The 22,304-nt window shown below is 37.7% G+C and overlaps 1 protein-coding gene across 14 annotated transcripts in view; it reads right to left on the bottom strand.

Annotated features, from left to right (window-relative positions):
• The window catches only part of CSNK1G3 (casein kinase 1 gamma 3), a 228,019-nt gene extending 207,501 nt beyond the window's left edge, over positions 1 to 20,518 (bottom strand). For 11 of the 14 annotated variants that reach the window (XR_014951366.1, XR_014951367.1, XR_014951368.1 and 8 more), the window contains exons 1-3: positions 20,340 to 20,518; positions 6,192 to 6,249; positions 3,630 to 4,045 (exon numbers count right to left, since the gene is read on the bottom strand). Coding sequence is in view for 5 of the 14 variants with exons in the window: in XM_085566822.1 (XP_085422948.1) it covers positions 3,630 to 3,807 (178 nt within the window). In the remaining 9 variants the exon portion in view is untranslated. The remainder of the gene's footprint in view (positions 1 to 3,629; positions 4,046 to 6,191; positions 6,250 to 20,339) is intronic. The other 3 variants (XM_085566826.1, XM_085566828.1, XM_085566827.1) reach the window with 2 other exon arrangements.
• Positions 20,519 to 22,304: the final 1,786 nt, after the last annotated feature.

Raw genomic sequence — 22,304 nt, 5'->3', positions numbered from 1 at the left:
AATTTAAGAGGTGAAAATTTCACAGAGAGTTTCAGATATGTCATCAAGTTTGTGATTTTTTTTGAACTAAAAAAGCTTGAAAATTGGTAAATCACAATAACCAGAATGGGATTTTTTCATAATTATTGCTGAAAACTATTTGAAATTTATTTTTAAATTACCATGCAATTTTGAAAAATCAGCACTAATTAAAACTAGAATTAACTGGTTAATTAATTGAGGACTTTTTCTCCTCAATTATGTAATTTACTAAGCTAAAACTTAGGACAGGACAATAACATTCCTGATAGGCTTACACCACTTGCAAAATGCATCTGCAGCTTTAACAGGGATTCTGTAACTGGGTAAGAACTTTTCGATAACCATCACTTCAAACTGTATGCAATTACTAAAATGTTAAACAAGTTTTATAGGTGTAAGATTAAAAATAGAAGATAAAGGATAAATTGTCACTTCCAACACTTTTTCTTTCTTGACAATCTTCAAATGCATTTAGTCTATGTTATTCTTAATGATAATCCTCATTTTTTTCTCTGTAGTATTACTCAGGTATGAATTTCCTATGTTTAGCTCAGTTTTGTTAAAGAAATCAAATGGGGAAAAGACATGGACCAAGTCTAAAAAGTTCCCTGTGAAGACAGTTACACAGGATCATAGAATATTCTGATTTGGAAGGGACCCACAAGGACCACTGAGTCCAACTCTTAAGAGAATGCCCCACAGAGGGTTGGACCCACGAACATACTTCAATCAAGTGAGTTACACCAACAGTCAAAGACTAAGAACTGCTAATGATTCTTTTAAAAAAGAGAGTACTCCTATAAAGCTGAAATAAAATGCATTAAAAGCTTACATCTCTTAGTGGATCAAACTTCACAAAAAAAATCCAAAAAAATCAAAAACAAATAACCTGAGGGCTTCACGACAACAAACACGTAATTAATATGAGCAGTATGCTATAATCTGACCCACAAAAGGGGTCATAGTCCCCTATGTAGGGACTAGAGTGGATATCCAGGCATCCTAAGTATTTCTTATTGGCTGATCATATCAGTTACATTTTTGATAAGTGTATTTTGCAGTTGTTTCTGCGTCTTTGCATGGTATTAGAATCTATAAGACACCAACAGAAACTCTTGTGGGAGCCCTGCTCATTCCATCTCTTAGCTATATACATCACCTACTCTGAGGAAGTATCAAACCCAGTTACAATTAAGTAACAGGACATTGAGTTCCAAGAGCTGTAATGACATCCTTATTCTGAAGTAGCATCAGAAGGGCCACTAACTTTCCAGGTGGTCAGTCAGGACAAACATCTCTTTAAAATACAGCAGATACATATATAAAACACCACTGTTGATCTGTCCATAACCACATAACAGGTATTGAGTAATGCATCACTGGCAACAGACACAAATTCTCTTTTACTACCTTATCAGTTTATCTTAACTATATCAGTTTAATTTAAGTATAACAAAGAGTCTTAAAATTAACAGCTCAATAGCCAAACCAATTTAGTCCTTCGCAAGCTAATGGCTGAAGATCACAGACAGTAATTTGCTACACAGATCCAATTTCCCATTTGACCCCCAAGCCACTAGTGAAGTGGCTTCTTTCTTCTTAGATGGAAGAAAAACAGCTCCTGATATATAACTGAATTTTTATCTTCTGACCGTAACTTCATCCTTCTACAACTTTATTCCTCCTTTAAGTCCCTCAGGTTTAACCTTAGGACATGTGCTCAAAATATATTTCCATATGCAGAAGTGCATATAAAAAAATAAGCACCTTGTGTACATCTTTGTAGAAAGAGTGCACACTAAGTACTTGATACTGTAGCAAACCAAATGAAAAAATAAAAAAATAAAAATTAAATCAGAATCTATAACAACAATACTAACTTTTGCTTTCAGTAACTTACATTTAAAACATCTTCCTCATAAAGAACAATAAATAGGGATTTGAAATATCTAGAATATAAGCAAAACCCACAGTTATCAAAATCAGAAAGGCTATACATGTCCTGGTGACTGCTGCAGGACAATATACTGTCCCATAATTTCCCTCTTATTTCTTTTACTTACATGTTTTACTTTATTTCAGTACTATCAAACTGTAAGTCTTAACTAATTGAATATTGTATTTAAAATAAAATACATTGTTTCACTGTAACAGCTGCAAGTAAGTAAGTTAGTCAGATATTAATTCTTAATCAGCTCTGTACTTTGAGACCAAAATAATAGGCAGACAAAAAAATTACTAGTTTGCAGTCACCTTTATGTAGAATTAATCTTGCTGGTTTGATTTAGTTCATTGAGAGGTTTGAAACAAAAATTAAGACTTGAAGGCAAGTATGCAAAAGTTTGGGAAGTGAGGAAGAACAATTTTTCAGCTTTATTTGCAGACTGCAAAGGCATGTATGCAACACTGTAAATGTCAAAATGTATCAATTTTGTGTAACTATTAATAGTAGTAAAAAGAGAACCTAAAAGTGAGACTGCAAAATTTAGTGTCCTAAGTCAGAGCTGCAGCAATATTTTCTTAAATACCTCTACAGTATTAATTTGCTACATTTGTTTACATGATGACAGGCCCCAGAATGTACTACATTAAAAACATATTATATTTTATGCAAACACTATCATAAATATTGTCTGAAGGGCAATGAGTTCTACCACAGGCAATGATCAAATAGAAACAACACCTATATACTATAGCCCACCATCCTCTCAAATATCTAACTGTGAAATCCACCTCTATTTACTGCATGAAGCACTTTAACTCAAACCTTCTAACAATACTAGAATAAATTCTTGCCATTAAGTGTCAAGATGTATTTATTAACACACAGTTGAACTTAGACATCTTGAAAACCTTAGCTAATCATGCTGTCCATCCTGGAAATGCAAGTTCTCAAAACTATAGTCTTCTAAAAGCTCACACACATCAGTGTCTATTTTAATAAATGCTAGAATGTCCAGCTTTGCTACCCAAATTCTTCAAAACTCTATAGGTCCTTCTCAGTCTGCCTTCTCCACCACCTGATTTTCAGCCATCTGTTCAGCAGACAACTCGAGTGACTGAATTATCCCAATTTTTCTCTATAGATTCTCACTGCCCTGTTCTAATAGCAACTCAAGTGTTTAGCCTCACTACATTAAAAAAGAAACCAAGGAATTTCCTTGCTAAGGGGTATGAAAACTTCTGTAGTACCTGGTTACAGTATCTGCAAGAGATCTGCCAAACCTACAGGACAGGGATGTCTCTCATATATTTAGCCCTAAATATAACTCAATAAAGTGCTTTAGGAAGTCAGAAAAGACTGCTACAATAACCATGATGTAGGTTCCAACATCTTGGAAGAGAAAACTGACTTAATTAGGAGAGCACTGCAGATAGCTGGAAAACATTTCAGTAACAGAAGTATCCTGATGTACAGATTCTTCATGTCATCAAGCTTGCACTGGCTGGGGTAAAACCACAAAATATGGGCTGAATGTGCCTTGCACAACTGAAGCTCTGAGACAGTTTGAAGAGCTGCATGGTATTCAAAGAGAAATTTTCTTACCTAGACTGCATAAAAATGGCCTTGAATAATGTAAACTGAAATAAATTAACAAGAATCTTACCTAACCGTAGTTCTCCAAAATTACCGCATCCAATTTTTTTACCAACTCTGAAGTTAGGGCCAACCATTAACACTCCACAATTTGAAGAACCAGTTCCACATGGATTATGGCCTGATCTCCCACTAGGCCGTGCCATTCTTTCATCTGGTTTGTCTTTGTCTTTCTTTTTATTTTCCATGTCAAGTTTATGGTTCTCCACTTTGATTTATTCCTCTTTTTAAAAATCAGTATAAGCAAATTCCAACTGGACAAGGTGAGAATGAAAACATCATGACTGAAATGCCCAGCTGGTTAATGTCAGGAAGCAGTCAACTGCATCATGCTCATCCGGTTTGCAAAGCCTTGGTGGTACCTGTAGTAAAATGTATTTCCAGAATGCACGACACCAGCAATATTTCCTAGTCTTTAGAGGAATTCTGTTAAAAGAAAAACAAAGTTATTCAAGACATTAAGATTCTTGAACAAAATTAGCTTTCCCTTCAACTAGCCTCACAATTAAGCTGTAACTAATTATATTTGCTTTACAGATCTATGAAAAGCACTACTTTAAGGTAAATTCTATTTCTAGTATAAGTGATATTGTTATGACTGAAGTGTACTAAAATTTCAACACTTCAAACAATAGGCTGTTTTTTTTTAAAGCAACAAAAAAGACCTATAAAACTTCTTCCTGAATAAACACACTTAATATTGATGCTTGGACACACTCACTTCACCTTATGCCAGCTCTTCAAAAGATATTTATTTTCCCTCAAATATAATCTGCTGTTTTAAGCAAATGCTCAAGCTGCAGTTATTGAAGTTATAGAAATATACTGTATTTTCTGAACTGTAATTTCTGAGATGTACAAATTATAAACTCATGGCAAGGATACTCGAGTTCTTTCAGTAACTCTAAAAGTCTGAAGTCTAAAACTAAACTGTATTTACTTATTCTCCCATACTATACTTCTGTCATAAACCTGTTTCCCTGCTCCCCTTCTCCCTTGTTTAGCATCACTGCCTAGACACAAACTTCTACAAAATTCATGCAAAGGAAAAACAATGTTATCTTACTACTGTAATAAGAATCATAAGAAAGCTTTTGTTTTTAAATTGAGTTATAAGAACACTGGATATTGTTTTCTATTTGATGACAGTGGTGTAAGCCCCTGTAATTCAGAAGTTTCTACCCCATAATTGAGAAGCGGGAAAATTCCACAATGAGTTAAACATCTGTCCAAAATTATTTTCCTACATTTGCTTCAATGTTGGGAATACACAGCAGTAATGGAGAACATCTTCTGGAAAAATGTATTTCATGTGCTACACCCTATTTTAAAGGTAGTCACCAGGAGCTTATTTTTAACACTTTGATATGAAGACACTTTTACTTTATAAACCAATTTCTCACAGAGTAAAATTATTACTCACATCACAGCTGACCACAAAATTTCAAAAATCAAAGTGGTAGTAGTGAAAAATATACAAAATAATATGAACAGTCACATGAATAGTTGCATCTGCTAAATCCGACATAGTTACAGAATGGTTATAACTAGATGACATTTAAAAATCATTCATCAACAGCTGACTAACCTATTACCTGAACAAAGAAGTGCATGGAAATTTGTTTGGCAAAGAAATATAACCGCAATATGACCATAAAAGGGGGAATGAAAGGCTTGTTCTGAGATCAAAAAACACAAATGCAGGTTACAATTAAAGATTACTTGCTTACAATGACTTGCTTAATACCAGGGAAAAGACTCCACCAGCAAGTAATTAAAGCTGTGGTGTTTTATGGTACAGACAGAAGTGTTTAAGAGAAAACAATAGGCACATACTACATAACCTTGCAGGTTTTCAGATACCCTAAAGTCACCTTCTAAACCACAGATCTCAAAGGATATGACTCAATGGGAAGCAATAGGTAATCTCCCCTCACCCACTATGCTACAAAAGCTAAAGAAGAAATAAGAAAGCTAGACATCAAGTGTGTTGAAGTAGAACTTCAAGGTCAGCATGTTTGATGCAATGGAATGCAACTAGATGTTTTACATATCAAAGAAAAGAAGACTTCTATATTTTACTGGTTTTTTCAGAAAGAACTAACAATAAACAATCCTAGAATTTTTAGTGTACCGAATACATGACAAAAACCAGCAATTTTCATTTCCAGAAATGTGTCTATCATATGGACAAATCTATTACACAGTAACTTATGTCCTCCCCTTTCCTCCTGTTGAACCAACAGATACTCCATTTACATTATAGGTAAGCTTTCTTATATAAACTGAATTTAGTACTTTTTATAAGATATGTGCGAAATAACCAACACAAGTCACTCACATTTTTCCCACACTACATATGAAAAGGAAGACATCCAAGTATTCCTTGTCACAGTTTCTCCAGGACACAGGTGTTCTCTTACATTTTCCTAATAAAATAATCTGCAACTAACTCAAAATAAGGACAGTGCTTATGACTTTATTCATTTTGAAGTTTCTGTGCAATATTTTATGTGTTTATCTTAAAAATACAAAACGTTCTCATTGTTATATTTAATTGTATTGTACTTACCTATGACAGTATTATAATATTGATGGCAGTATCTTCTCTTCACCATAATGCTTACATTCTAGAGGAAAAGCACCAAAAGGCAAAGGGATATATTTATGTAGTATTTCCTATTATTTATCATGTAAAAAATTTTCATACACAATAAAAGTACAGTTTTTGGAACTGTTCATTTTTTTAGACTATTGAGGAAGATGCAGCAGATTTGTCTCAAAGACTCAACATAATTTTTAAGGCTCAGAAATCAGACATCATTCAAAGGTGTGCATTATCTGAAGCACAAAAAGAACACATATAGTGTAAGCATTATAAATTATTTGCAAAATCATTTTCTTGCTACATGACATTTTTGGGCAATCTGTGTGAAAAACACACCATCTTCATTTCACAGCTTGATTTTCTGTTTAGTTTTCCTTTTTTCATGTCTGCCTACATAAATGAGCACACTTAAACCACAAACTTCAGCCCAACATCAGGGAATGTTGTTAGGATTGAAATAACTGTTCTTAGTTCAAAAATATGTAGGACTAAATATCAGGACAATGGCAAACACCATCAAAGCCAAGTTGACAAAGCAATATCATAGGAATGAAATTACTATGTTCAAGTGTGAAGAGAATGAGAAGGGAAAATAAGCTATCAAAAGAAAGTCAAAATGGTATTACATAGAAGAAAAAGTAATTACATCTCAATTATAAACTAAATCTGTAATCTATATAGACTGAAGATAAAAAATAAAACAAGACTGAAAGAAAGCAAGTAACTTCAAAGTAAATGACATGCACAACTAATAATAGCTATCCGAGATTTCAGTTTTTCTTGTTTTTTTGATAGACTTTTCCAAGCAGTGCAGAGAGACCGTGTGAAAAGTAAGAGGCACAGTGAAGAAAAGTAAGAAAAATTACATTAGGGTTTCAATTGGCTGACAGCTCACATACCTAATACCTGCAAAACTATCCCTAGATTAGAGCTATAAATCTACACATCTCTCTAAATCTCTGCTTGAAAATGTCCCAATTAACACTACTGAAGACTATATGCCACATAAGAACCCTATTCTGTAGCAACAACTCTCTAGGACACTACATAAGGCAGAATAAAAGAACAACTCAATTAAGCATGTTCTTTATTCATACATTTCTCAAATGCCTGATCCTACAGCAACAGCAGGAACACCACTGTAATTAAATGCAAGCTTATATGTTCCAAAGTGCCATCATGACAATGTTCATACTCAAGTCACCTTTAAAAAAAAACAAACTTCTATCTACCTCATTCCTTTTTCGTATTCCAGATTTACTCCTAAATAAACTAATTAAGACAACATTAAATTAGCTAAATAGAACACTCCACTGCCCAGGAATGACAAACTTAAATGACACATACAACCATAACCACTCCCTTAGGTAATATAGGCATTACCTCCACATTGTAATTACAAGATTATACTGATATTAGCAGTGATGTATGCTAACATTTTTCTCTACTTTTAAGAAAAGCATACAGCAGCAAAAGAGCCACAAAGGAAAATGTGATGGAGCTTTAAACTACTTTGGAAGAAGGAAAAGACACAAACAGATTTGACAGTGATAAGCAATGGGATGGTATGCCAAAACTCAAGGAACTAAGTGCTAGTGAGATCCTTAAACTGGTCCAGGAGGTGTCACCTACAAGGGATCACACCCAAAATGTTTTCACACCAACACACATAGCATGAGGATCATTAATGGAATAAGTGAAACCTAGTGGATGAACCCCTTGATTGATGTGCCATGCTGGATGGTCACAAGCTCTCCAGGAGGGACAGGCAGGGCAGGTGAGCTGAAAAGGCTGGAATATTCCCTGAAGCCAGCAATGTCAAGCTGACAGTCTCTGAGTAAGGATTAAGGGACAAAAAAATAATGTGGACGTCATTGTACAAATCTACTATAGGCTACCTACCCAGGACAATGATTCCAGAGAATTACTCTTCGACGAACTAAGGGACACCTTCAAAACAGCTGCCCTTGTTCTTACAGGAACATCAACTTGTCAGATGTTAACTGGGAGCATGACACAGCTGGTAAAAATAGGTCCAGAACAGTCCTAAATCTGGATAGTCTTATGATACAGCAACTGATAAAACCAGCTACGAAAGGTGCCCTCCTTGATGTGCTGCTTATTAACACGGAGGACCTCATTAATATAGTGGTGACTGGTGGCCACCTTGGCCACAGTGACCACAAAGCAATTGAGTTTAAAATCTCCCTTATCAGGAGGAAAAGTGACAGCAAGATTTCAGTCCTGGGCATGACAAGAGCTGAATTCATGCTGTTTAGGGAACCAGTAAGCTGCCCTGAGAAAATGGTTTTGTGGGTGCTGGGGTCCATCAAGTCTGATTATTTTCTAAGCCTCACCTCTTAGGGGCACAGGAGCAGGAAGTTCCAAAATGTCAGAAGTCAAGCAGAGGAGGCAGAAGGCCAGCTTGGCTGAGCAGGAATCTTCTCTCAGAAATAAGGCGAAGAGCTGTATGCCCAGTGGAAGCAAGGTCTGATGAAGGGAAGAGCTACAGAGATGCTGTAACATCTGACAGGACCCAAGGGAATGGCCTGAAGTTGTGTCAGGGGATATTCAGATTGTATATTAGGTAAAGTTCTTCACTCAGAGGGTGGCTTGGCACTGAACAGTTTCCCGAGGGAAATGGGCACAGCATGAGCCTGACAGAGATCAAGAAGTGTTTGGGCAACATTCTCAGGCACATGGTGTGACCCTGAGGGGTGTCCTGTGCAGGGCCAGGAGTTGAACTTCAATGATACTTCAGGGCCCCTTCTAACATGAGATATTTTATTATTTTATGAAAGACAATAAAGAAATAGTCCTGGTTTCAGTACAAGGCATTTAAAATTCACTCAGCCTTCTGGCATTTTCAAACTTATGCGGTTTCTCACCGCTCAGCTATCTGTTCACGTATTTCTAAGCCCAAGGACTCATGATTTTTGGCAGTTACAGTAATTTAGCAACACAACTTCTCACATATAGAAAAGTGCAGAGAAAGTTTCTAGTGCCTCTACCAAAGAGACTTTCTCTAACACTACATGTAATTTTTGTTGAATACTTCACCTACTACAGTCTTCAACTGAGATGAAGAATAGTTACGTTCACTTTCCAATGATTATTTCCATGTTACAAATACATTTGTACTGTAGAAAAAATAACACAAGATTCCATCCAAAAAAACTCCTTTAGAAATACTTAAGAGTAGAAAATCTGAAATTCATACTACAAATCTGAAACCAGAGTTTTGCTGTGAGGCCATAATACAAAACTTAAATATCTAATCAACTCTTGCTGCTATTTTTGTATACTTCATGGAACAATTAAGCTATTCGTTCTAGATTAGTTATTACTGAATTATTTTCATTCATTTTTATACACATGTCTCCATGCAACAGAGGAAAGCTATGAAATTCCAAATCCGCAGCACACAAGCTCATAACTGAAGATCCCCCTGAAAGTTTAGGATAGCAGTTTCTAACTGCAAGAAAGTTTTCAGACAGCATTTGAATTGGAAAATATCCCTAAAATTATAGATTATTTAGTTAGACCCACTGTTTATTTAAAATGAAAAATAAACATTTCATGACAGAAGAGTGGATTTCATTATTTTCACTTTAGTCCAAGAAGAGCAACACAAGCTTTCACATAACTTTTACGTGACCCAAAGTTGAGTTGCTATTCCAATGATTTATACTATAAATAAATGTCTATAACTTTATTTTTTTGTATAATACTTTCCTAAGCAAAAACTAAAATAAAAAGTTGCTTAACGATTCACTGCATAACTCAACTAAATGTAGCCAAATTATTACTTCATCATTTTTCAGCTTTCCAAAGCAGAAACAATATGCAAAATCATGAGCACTTCAGTCAAAACTAAAAACAAAGTTCGTGTGCTGAAATATTCAGTACATAAAACTTCCACAGATGGTACATACTCATGATACCAGCTTTGAAAAACAAAGAACATTTCCAAACAAATTTCTTCTGACACAATTTCTCTCTCCAGCTCTCAGTAACCTGTATCAAAATTGCTCATTACTGAATCATTTTACAGGTCTTAGATGGTGATCTTCATATATGACCTGAACACAATGAAAACTTACTTATCAACAACTCATTTTGCTCTAAACAATATAATCTACTTCATACACCTGGGGAATTCCAAGACTAATGGCATCTGATTTTACAGGTTTTTTTAATTTTTTCACATATAAACGAAATACAGCTTAGCATTATCTGCTCTTCATATTTTCAGAATTTGGTTACTTCATCAAAGACTATTTTATTCTTCCATTCCTTAGGTACTTATTCTGACTTCAATTTGGTAAACAATTACCTTGGAAGCACTGTAAAAAGACTACGTACATTCCCTGAAACATCATCTTCCCAAAAAAAAAAAAAAATCAGTAGTTTGTAGCAGATGTGAACTAATCCAAGAATTAAGGATAGTCTTTTTCAATTTTACATAGGAAGACTGCTGTCTCCACAATAATAAAATAAGAAACATACAAGAAGTGACAATGCACCTAAATAATATCTCCAGCAGGATTAACATTCAAGCCATCAAAAACCACTGCCACATCATTTCTCTGCCAGTTTGCTTTTCAAAATACTGAACTACAGAACCCACATTTGCTACATTTTCCTTACAGAGGAAAACGTACATAATACACTAATAAGTTTGAAATCCTTCCTACAGTTTTATCAGCAAAGAGGGAAAACACACAAAGCAACTGCTACTTCTTGAACACACAGAATTTTCCACACTTCAGAAGATACAGGTGTTTATTTAAGAATGCAAATATAATAACCTAATTTCAAAGGCAAATGAAACTTCTTTATAACACATTATGCAGGAGCTCAACTGTGCAGTTTATTTCTCAGTGTGCATGGCCTACAACACTTCTGATTCATGCTCTTCAGCACTCCAAAGCAACTAACAGATCACAACTGCATGTAAATTTTGTTTTCATTACCAGAACTTCCAACAATACAATGTTTGTATCTCAAGTACCTTCTACGCTACCATTTCTTTCTTACTTAAAAGTCTCAGTTTTCCACTGATTCTCATTTTCACTTTCTGAAACTCAGACAACAGTATTGTTCTCGCAGCATTCGGTCGTCTTCCACATCTGCCTTTTGTAATACCAACCTATTCTAGACTCAGCTAAGTTTTGCAAAACCAAGAACAGAATTTATTAATTTTGGTGTACAAATTAGACTCTCAGCATTCCTAAAAAATATGATGGTCGTAAAATATGTATTTGCTTACTCTTACAGATACGTATGATTTTCCTCATAAAACAAGGGTTTAGATAACTGAATGTAAGTCTACGTAGATACAGTCTCAGTCTTCAAATTAATGTGAAATGAGATACACTCAAAGAAGCAGCCTAAATGAAACTGTCAAGGTAAATCCAAGTATCTTCCTTATGAATGAATTTACATAACCAAGCCTTCTAAAAAGTCTTGTTTTCATCTCCAGTGGTAAATATATTAAATAAAAAATAACATTTTTCTCTTACCATATCAACTGCCACACACTATTTTCAACAAAAAATAATTAATTCAAGATTCTACAATAAGGATTTCAATTTTCATGTATACAGGAATTTCCCTAGGAAAAGTACATCAACAAACCACATACGGCCACATATAATACTCCTTTAATGCACAAAATCCAACTGAGCTTTATTAACTCATTTCATCAACCACTCACCTGTACAAGAACTACCCAAAAACCTATCTCATCCTTACTGAAGCTTGTTTAAGACTATACTAGACTGAAGCTTGTTTAAGTCTATTTAAACTAGTGTAATTTTTCCTGTACCAAGGTTTAAAGTCACATGAACACATCATAGGGCTGCCAATATCCAAATTCAGTGTCTGTTCTCTACACTTAATTTTGTCAGTTGAAAATCTACTGCCTAATGAACAATAACGCATCCTTCTGCACCACCAACTGCCAGCTCTGGTCAAAATGCTGTCCCATCAGAAGACATCTAGAATATTGGGAGTCACCCTAACTCAACACAATTTTTCCACAAATGACAGCCTGGACTAATTATGTAGCAATTAAGATCTCCACGCAATCTCTTAATCTCTGTTAACACTAAACAAACATCAGCTGAGATGGCTCTGGTCACTGCATAAACATTTCTATTTTCTCATTGATCTAGAAGGCAAGCTTGGCCCTGATCTAAGAATCTTCATCGTAGACTTTCACTACAAAATCCTATCAACTTCACTTAAGGATTCCATGCAAGTTCATGCAGTTACTTGGCTAAAACTTCTCTCATGCATCCTTCTTGCACTTTCATATAATTACCATTTCAGAGTAAAAACTGAACGTCAGTTTTCAGGAAGGAGAGCCATAACACAAGGAATAATTTTTAACATTGAATGACACTATTAAAGCTGATTTACTGAAAAGAGCACAGAAAGGACAAAACTGATGGTTAAGCAATATTTCAATAATTTGTTTCTTCACATTTCCACCACCACAACCATACAGGCTTAAACAGTACTTAAATGGGCTACAGTGTCCACAGCTGGCAGAAAGCTGGTGCTGAGCTAGCTAATACTACATAATGGAGGCATTAATTTTCCACATGGATAATTGCACCACAGCACACAAGTATTATAGCAGAACAACAGAAAGGTTCAGATTAGCCTAAGGCTATGTGAAAGAAACTGTGAAGTTAACATATCTAGAAGTTAGGAAAAAAAGAGTATTGCATTTCATCTAACACCATAACTATATCTGAAGATAAAATTAAGTAGCATTGTGAAACACCCCAGTGCTACATGGCAAAAAACCCCAAAACACTTCTAAGAGTCCAAAAGACACTCATTTGATCTTCAAGTTAGATTTTGGATAGGCTAAAATACATAATGTGCTCTAGCACTCCACAGTGATTGTGAAGATCAGTTTTCAAAATTAAAAGTAGTTTTAGTTCTCTGACACAATTCCCTGTCACTTAATTTGAATTACATGGTCAGATTCTATTTCAAGAACTTAAGAAGGAGTGAAGTTCAAGTTTAGTAACTCCACATGTGAGGAAAGGGATAACTCACAGCACAGGAAAATGTCTCTAGACTAAGCTTTGCAGCTATGAACCTGTCAAGGATTTCTAATAATAACAAATTACATGGCAATCAAATTATTCTGCTTAATTGTCTCCATAAACTAGATAGGTACCTACTACAGCAGTTCCAAGTATTTCACTACTACACACACTTGCAAACTCTTCTATTAAAAATGCAGGTGAACTCAGTGGGAAGAAATTACAATGTCTGACTCCAGGTCAGAAGGCTGAATGATTTCTTTATTATAACTATAATACATTAATATACAATTTAAAGGAGATACTAAAACTACATACCTACTTTTTCTAACTACCATATCTAACTCACAACTCATGACCCTCTCTTGAGAGTCCAGACGCAGGTGGAATGGATTGGCCATCAGGCTCAAACAATCCTCACCAGAATCCACTCAAGCAATTACCCCAGGTAAACAATTCTCCAAACACATTCCACATAGGAAAAACAAGAAGCAGAAATAGGAAGTGTTTTCTCTTTCTCTCCTCTGTGCTGAGACACAAAAGAATGTGCCTGCCACTCTCCTCTCACTTGCATAACTTTCACTGCAATGTATAACTAAAATGTCTCTATTAAATTGAAAGTTCTATAGTCTTCAAAAAGCTATAAAGCTTTTTTCTTCTGTTATAAGTTTAATATGGAATAAAATTGTATTGATAAAGTCTCATACACCACACCAAATGGAATCATGCTTGAAACCTTCATATTGAATGCGTAAGATGCACAGAGACACAAATTTAAGGAGAAACACTAGCTATTAAGTTAGCTATTAACTTAAGTTCCTGGATTCATCATCAGTGATGTAATACAAAACACATTTAAACCAATGCCTTTGTATGGAACTTAGAGGAAAAAACAAGTCTCACAGTGTTTTACACAAATTCAAATGACACAATATGAAATCATCTGATGCAAATTTAAAGTTCTGAGAATGATACAAGCTGATACTGTTGACATCAGTTTTGTCAATGTCTGATGGCAGTTACTTAACTACATTGATTTTAAATCAAAACAAAATAAAACAAAATTCTCAAGCACTAAGATGAGAAAATGTCAGTATGTTGATGTGGGCACTTGTGTGTAGGAAACTCTTGCTGTATTACTTCGGAAGATTAAAACAGAATCACTCCTCAAAAGCAACAATGTTAACTAAACTGAGTGGTCTACAGATTAGTGTTCAACACCCACACAGCCCCATTGTAGTAATTTCAACCTTTCTGGTTATCTTTCACATATCCACAGCATTCTCAGGCCACCCTCTGATACATCTTCAGCTCAATTTCTTCACAAAACCTCTTCTTTCTTCCCACATTAAAATGTCCCCTTCTTGCTAAGTGAAGAGAGATGTTCTGTTGTTTGCGTAGTACTGTAAGTTGCAAGCTGAACAGCTCTCAAGCTACTACCACACAAAACATACAACATTCTTCCTTCACCATGGTAACGGTTAATAAATATCTACTATCTAAATTAGGTTTTGTAAAGCTTATAGGAACTTATCTTCACAGGCATAACAATCTAAGCTTGGTTAAAACGGCCCTAAAAATTCCACATTTCTACAGGCAGCAAATGAGAGAGCTGCAGATCAGAAATACCTAATTTCCTTATAATACCTTAAAAAACAGACTCTTTTTTTCACAAGTAAATTCAAAGTACAATCAACAGAATTTACTTAAAGGTCTCCCAATGTTTTACATAAAAACAAACAATAGTGAAAATACTGTTGGCAAAATGAAAAGCAAAGACAAAGAGCATTTCTGTAAAGACATTTACCTCTCTGTCTGACAAGAGCTTCAGAGCAAATTTAGTTATTCTGTCTTCCTTTTGTCTGTTGGAAAAATTCTGCCTTCCCTTTTTACTCTTAACCATAAATTTAAGTTTGATAATTTTTTATTTCTCCAGATTTAAAGATGCCTCAGCCTACCATCAGCAAATGTTACACAGAAACTTTAACAACCTGATTCACAGCACAACCTACTCTCGGAACATTGTAAGATACGAATAAATGCTAACTGAAGCGATCTTCTACAGAAAGTAAAACATATTCTATACTGAACTTCTCTGTTTCAAGAAGAAAACATTTGTAAGGTTCAACTAAGAAAATACTCGTGGTTGAGGTTAGAAGTGTCTTCCACGACCCTTAAAACAATCATGTCCCTGACTTTAGCCTCTACAGTATTACTTCATCTTCCCAAAATTACTGCACAATTATGATTTTAAAAAGCAGTATTTTTATTGACATTATCTACATTTAAACTGACATCAAATATCAATACTACATGAAATTAAATATGTTCTTCATTATAAGCCAGTACTCCTCTAAAGAAACATTTAATGCCTTTAAAGATTGCTTTATATCATTACATTAAAAAGTTGTTGAACCAGGAAACAGGCTAACAGTCATGTTAACTACTTCATTCAAATATAAAAATATACAATAGAAAATGCTTGGTGCCTAAAAACCAGAAAGATACAGGATTCTTCTACACATAATAACACAGTTTTTAAATAGTACTTTATACTAAGCTGCAGACACATGTCCTATCTGGACTAAATCACACCTTCCAACATCATGAAGGGAACCTGTCAAGAAGCCCATGCTTTTAAATTATTTTCTACAAAAGTAGAAAATGCAGCTAATGAAGCTTTAAAAATTTAACAGTTTCAACATTCACCAGGTGACTAGAATCTCAAGGTCGAAGACAAACCAAAAAGAACAATTTTATGGGTTCAGTAGAACTTAAGTCTGAAATTTGCAAAATGTAAACGACAAAATGCAATTAGACATTTGATGGGTTAGTACAATGACTCTTCTCCTACTGCATGTGGCACACCACCTGCTGCTCCCATCACCCACCATCATCAGTGAAGCCACTACTCACACTCAGACTACCAGAAAGCTCACAAACCTCAGTAACTGAACAGAAGGTGAATAAACTCACTGAGGGATACAAGAGACAGGATGGAGAGCAAGAGAGGAGCTATAAAACTGCCCAGCCAGAAATGGTGCAGGGAATGTCCTATATTAGAGAGAAGGGCCTTTCCAACACCAAAGCACAGTCACAATGACTGGTGTTTCACAGCCCGTCAAGTATGTCTCTTCAAGGACATCACACCCCAGTGACCTCCATACACAAACTGCCACCCCAACACTACTTTCAACTCTGCTTCTGATGGAGACTGCTCCATCTACATTCTATTATTGCACAGAGTTTATTGAACAAAGGGTATGGCAACTGAAGTGAACAGGGTCTATGCCTTTATTAGTGTTCAGCTCTTTATTAAAAAGTCAGCTCGGCAGGGGGGTGTTGTAGCTTCCTCTGGCAGCCGAAGGGTGAGAAGGCTGCAGAGTCTGTCCCTGGAGTCTCCGTGGCACACTGGTAGCCAGAGGTGAAGAGGTGTCCAGTCTGTATCTGCAGTCCAGATCAGCAGACCGTCCTCTCTCCTTTCCTCCTGGCACACTGGTAGCCAAAGGGTGGGGGGATGTGCAGAGCCTGCTGCCGAGGTCCAGCAGCAGCTATCCCTCTCCTTCCCTCCTGGTAACACCAAGAAAAGTGTCTGATTCCTTGTGCCTGCTTCCCACAGCCCACTCCAGTCTGGTCCTCTGCAGGTTATGGTGACAGGTCAAACACAGACTAAGGATGGGGTTCCCTTTTCCCCAACCAGCACACCCATCCAGCCCCCTCCACTGTGCCCCTCTTGTTCATTTTGGAGTGCTTTTCATCCCCAAAACCCCCTCCCATAATTCCACTGGATTATTTTGCATCCCAGTCCTAGTTTGGGTGGGGGTGTAGGTGATTCCCAGGAGCAATTGGCTAATTAACATTTCAATGTAAGTACTTAGTTCTAGCCAAGTGGCCCAGCCAGGCTGTTTTGTTCATAACAGCAACTCACAAATTACTCAATGAATAACAGCAAAGAATACAATAAGTTGTGACAAACCACAAACTTCAAACTGAAATCTAGGCTCTGCTTGTCATAAAACATCTGTATTTTTGGCCTGCTGAAAAGGACATCATCCTCCACTATTGCAGTTCACATCCTGTCTTTAATCAAAAATAACATAATCAAAACACATTGATGAAGAGTATAAATCACCATGCAAGGAAACTGGAGGAAAAAGAATTATTTCTAGAAAAATAACATTAAATTTGTTTAACTTAGTAATTTAATGACCTTAAATTACTAAATTAAGTGAAACTGTTACTACAAAGTCTTAGTATGTTAAAAGCTAAGCCAGCTAGTAAGCTTACAGAGAAGATCCTAAAGCACAGGAAAAAAACAGCTGCAGTTATATTAATGATGCTACACACAAAGTCAAATTAAGTAATAAACTTACCTGAATATGCAAATCTTACCTGTGTGTGTCATGGGCTTCTGTGACCTACAGCTACCTGAGTAAACATTTGGGCAAAGACATTTCTAATTTATCAGTATGTCTTCCCATTCCAAACTCCACAGCACTAAACAAGATACCAGACACAAATGGCAAGATAACTGTTTTAGCTTTTCATAGCTACAAAATATATTTATTTTGTACTAAATACTCTTCTTTTAACAGCCAAATGGGGATTTTTAAAAAGGTTTCCTACACAAAGTCAAAAACATCAGATTAAGGAGGTGGTAAAGAGAGGGAAGTGTAGATGCTTAAAATATCTTCTGTAAGAGATAAGGAACATGCAGTTCAATAAACATGCTAGAAGAATGCACTGGTAAATGCATTTGTAATATTGTGAAATTTTTGTATACTTGATATTAAGTATTTACCACAAATATTTATATATGTGTATATTTAATATATAAATATTGTCTCCCTCTTTTGTTAGAAAGAAACCTTTTCATAAATTTAAGGTAATGAATACATCCACAATAAAACAGTAGAAGTAAATATAACAAGTGAGCTAAATCTCACCAAAATAAATTATTCCATACTATACATCTAAGAGTTTCATAACTCCCTCTGAAAGTTAAAGTTTCAGAAAGCTCCCCAAGTAACTACAATCCAAACCAATTCCACAGCATTGATCTGTGTGTGATGTTTCTTCTTCTACATCCTCTCTGTGCCAAAGAGGGGACATTAAATTCTAAGTGGCTTACCTAAGATGACAGGGAGGGACAGATGTTCCAGGCACTATATCTGTTGTCACCACCCTAGCTTTTAACCACCTTCTCACTAGACTGTTTTTATTTAAGCAACTATTTGGTCTAAACACAGATTTTTTTTACATCCAGCTGTTTCAGCTGTAGGTCACAAACCTCTAGAAGTCCAGTGACAATGTTTGGTAGGCTGCTCAGAATTACACTTAGAAAAATAAGCACAGCAGCATCAGGCTTGATCTCATTGCACTGGTTCTGCAGCAGCACTGAAGAACCATTAAAACGTATGCATAGTATTAAAAAAATTAAGGATTGTCAGAAAATATACAACTACTTCAAAGCCACTTCTTTACCTTTTAATAGATCAGGGAAATTAATTATACAGAAGTCTCAAAACATTTTTGAAAGAGTGTTAAAGGCCCATTCAATTTACATTAAGAAATTACTCCCAAGTATCAGTGAGTTTTAGATCACTTAAACCCAGACCACGGCTGAAAAGGATTGTTCCACTCTTCCCTTAAGCACTATCAAGTAGTTTGTTCACACAACCTCAGGTGAGGTATTAAGCGTTGACTGAAAACTTCCTAATGTTTTTTAAACAAATTTTCAAGGCAAGAGTAAAAATGTTAGAAAAATCTATGTAACTTTGATACTTCTAATTACAGAACCATTTAGCACAGTAATTAAAAAGAAAATTACTAAAAGATACTGAGATCGAGAGAAGACATCTCCTAAAATACACTTAGCACAGAAACTACTATCTCATCTTTTCCCTTTAAAACAAAATTGCTTTACGCCTCCCTTGGATTTTAACTTCCCAATGCAGTTCGGGATAAAATGCGCTCATTAGGCAGGTGGGTTAAGAAGAAGCATGAATCTAAAGAGTAGGTAAATTGTTTATTCTTACAAGCAGTCATAACCCAGGCAGCAGGGCTTAACAGGCTTAACAGTGCGCTTCACTTATAATCATGCTTAAGGATATGCACAGTATCCAACTACGTATGCACTTAAAAATTATCTTAACAATAAAATTCAGCAAGAAAAAAAGTCTTCGATTATATTCCAAATTCTTTTTATACACTGCACGTCACTTCAACACTCATTAAAGGTGTACCAGTAAAACGAACAAGAATGCCTGAAAATAAGGTCTGTCCAAGTTCCATGGTGAATCACTGAAACATCACTTTTAGAGATTTTAATTAATCAAACTTAATACTACATTCGGAGCCTAAAAATAGCTTTCTGAAAAGCAAAACAAAAGAATAAAAGAGCACCAGCAGCTCCGTTTAGCGGTGACAGATCAGCTCTAACCTGCTGATCTGCTAAACCAGCAGGTTAGCAGACCAATTCCATTCCAGCAACCTACTTCTACAGACCAAGAAAACAAATTTATTTGTTCCTACAAACCCAGCTTGGTATTCGGTCGGACCACAACCACCGCCAGCAGCACCGACACTGGCCGCCACATAGGGAACCCCACCGCCGCAAGCAACTCCTGCAGGAGAGGGCACTCGGAGGTCTCACAGCGACAGCTCTTGCCCCCCGGAGGCGACGGGCCCTCCCAGCTCTGGCCGAGCCCCTCCGCTACGGCCGGCACGCCGACCCGCACAGCCCCGCACAGGCGCCAGCTCTCTGAACCCCGCCCCGGCCGCTGCCGCCCCGGCCGCTGCCGCCCCGGCCGCTGCCGCCCCGGCCGCTGCCGCCCCGGCCGCTGCCGCCCCGGCCGCTGCCGCCCCGGCCGCTGCCGCCCCGGCCGCTGCCGCCCCGGCCGCTGCCGCGCCTGCAGGGGGCTTCCCGCCCCCCGCAAGTCCCGCGGCCGCCAGCGAAAGGAGGAGAGGGCCAGCCCAAGGCCTCGGCCCGCGGGGGGGCTGCAACCGCCGCCGCCCCGAGAGGCGGCGGGGGACAGCAACCTACCGGGCATCCCAGGGGAGCGTGACACAGGCTCGGCGTTCGGCCCTTCACGTCCGAGCACTGCCTGCCGATCCGCCCCGCCAGTGGCGCGGGGCTCCGAAGCGGCGCCGGCCAGGGATACTCGCCGAGGCGGAGGGGAAGCGAGGGAGGCCCCGAGCGCCCACCCCTTCCCACGGCGGCACAGCGCCCGGGAGGGCGGGACACGCCGCGAGACCCGAGCGTGGGTGATTGACAGGGCGCACCGGCCACTCGGGGGGCGGGAAGCGAACGTCAGGTTGGGGAGAGGGCGGGGCTTGCTGTGGGCAGAGCCGGCATCCAATGAGGGCCGGGTGGGGCGGGGCAGCGAGCGGCCGGGGGCGCGCCGGCAGCGGCCGGGGGGCGCCGCTTCGCTGCTCTCCTCTGAGCTCAGAAATCGCGCTCGGAGGAGGTCGCAGAGCGCCCGCTGCGGCTCAGCTGCACGCCTCCCTCATCTCGATCTTCTCCTTACAGGCACAAATGTACCTGTTTAATATGTGAAGGGCTGGCCTCCAGGGCTTGCTCTGTGCTCAGGGGCGGCTGAGTCAATGTCAGACCGCACCCGCGGGGCGCCTGGAGCAGCAGCTCTTCCATCCTCTCCTGGGTAACAGTCCCTTAATGCCAGCACCCTTAGTGGCCGGGCGGATCGTGCCTGGCAGTTTCACAGAAATGCTGTGCCCGCCCTGTGCCCCCTGTGCCTGGCAGCTGCCACACCGCTTGTTCGGCCCTGTCACCACTCGGGAATCCTGCATTCCCTTTCCTGTCTGTCCTTGCGGGAAACGGGGAAATCAGGACCCCACTCTCGATGTCTGCAAGACCTGCCACGAAATTATTAAAAAAAAAAAAGAACAAACCAGCTTATAAATGCTATATAATAGACTTTGTGCCAACACTCGTGCAAAAGAAAATACCTTTAGGCTCTTTATCCTAGCACTCCAGCATTTTAAAAACCTTGAGATTTGAGTATCGTTCAGGCCACTGAGGGTCTACGGCTTTAAGTATTGCCTCTTTTATATTTGAGTACATAAAAAAACTTTTTAAAGTTTATTAACAACTTGTTTTACAGTCATTATAAATATAGAGGAGAGAGGATGCAAAGAATAAGTGTTGGAAGTTCTGACAGGTTTTGAAGTATTGCTTGTTCAAATAATTTTTTAGGTAAAGTTGGCACATTTCAGAACATTCTAGAAGTACTTGTAGAAAAAAGAATTAGCAGCAATATAGCTTCAAGAAACTTTCAGAAGTCATTTGCGGAAGCTTCATTTCCTTGTCTCAGTAGACATTGAATTACTTTTGCCAAAAGTCCACCAATGGGAATCTGTAAAAGATACCTTAATCAAAGAGTTTTGCAGGATCCTCATGGACACAATCATTCCACTCCCACAAGCACCTAAGCAGAGACAAAAACAAGTTTCGCATTACAGTAATGCTAAGTTCATCTTGTAGAATTGTTTTGAATTTTTCCATCAACTTTAATCAGAAATGGACACATATTCACAAGTACTGGTATTGTTTTTCCCAATGTTTTCTAAATATACTCTCATAAACCTAACAAGAAGTGCAGATTTTTTTAAATGTAAAAGCTGTAGGATATTTTTCCAGTTCTGATTTGCTATTTAAAAAAAAAAAAGTTAGGTGTTGGTTCAACTCAACAAATTACTTAGTAACCTGTAATTCTAAGATTTAGGTGATGAACATAAGACAAAAGAGAAAGATGTCTTATACATGTCAGAATTTACAGAAAGGTGCATCAGTTTTGGGTTAGAATTACAGTCAGGCTGCAGTGGCGGATGATTACTAGAGTAATCTTAATCTCCAAGGGCAACAGAGACATACCATGCCATATATCAAGTACATAAAATAATATAGGTATAAAATAAAATAGAAAAATCATGCTGTGGCTTAAACTCTGTAGTGTTCTCATGGTTTAATCAGCCAGCCACCAAGCTCCAC

This window comes from Lonchura striata, chromosome Z (assembly GCF_050655825.1).
Source record: "Lonchura striata isolate lonStrDom1 chromosome Z, ASM5065582v1, whole genome shotgun sequence".
In the NCBI taxonomy this organism is placed as follows: Eukaryota; Metazoa; Chordata; class Aves; order Passeriformes; family Estrildidae; genus Lonchura; species Lonchura striata.
The sequence above is the reverse complement of the archived record's forward strand: the minus strand, read 5'-3'. Positions and strand labels throughout refer to the sequence as shown.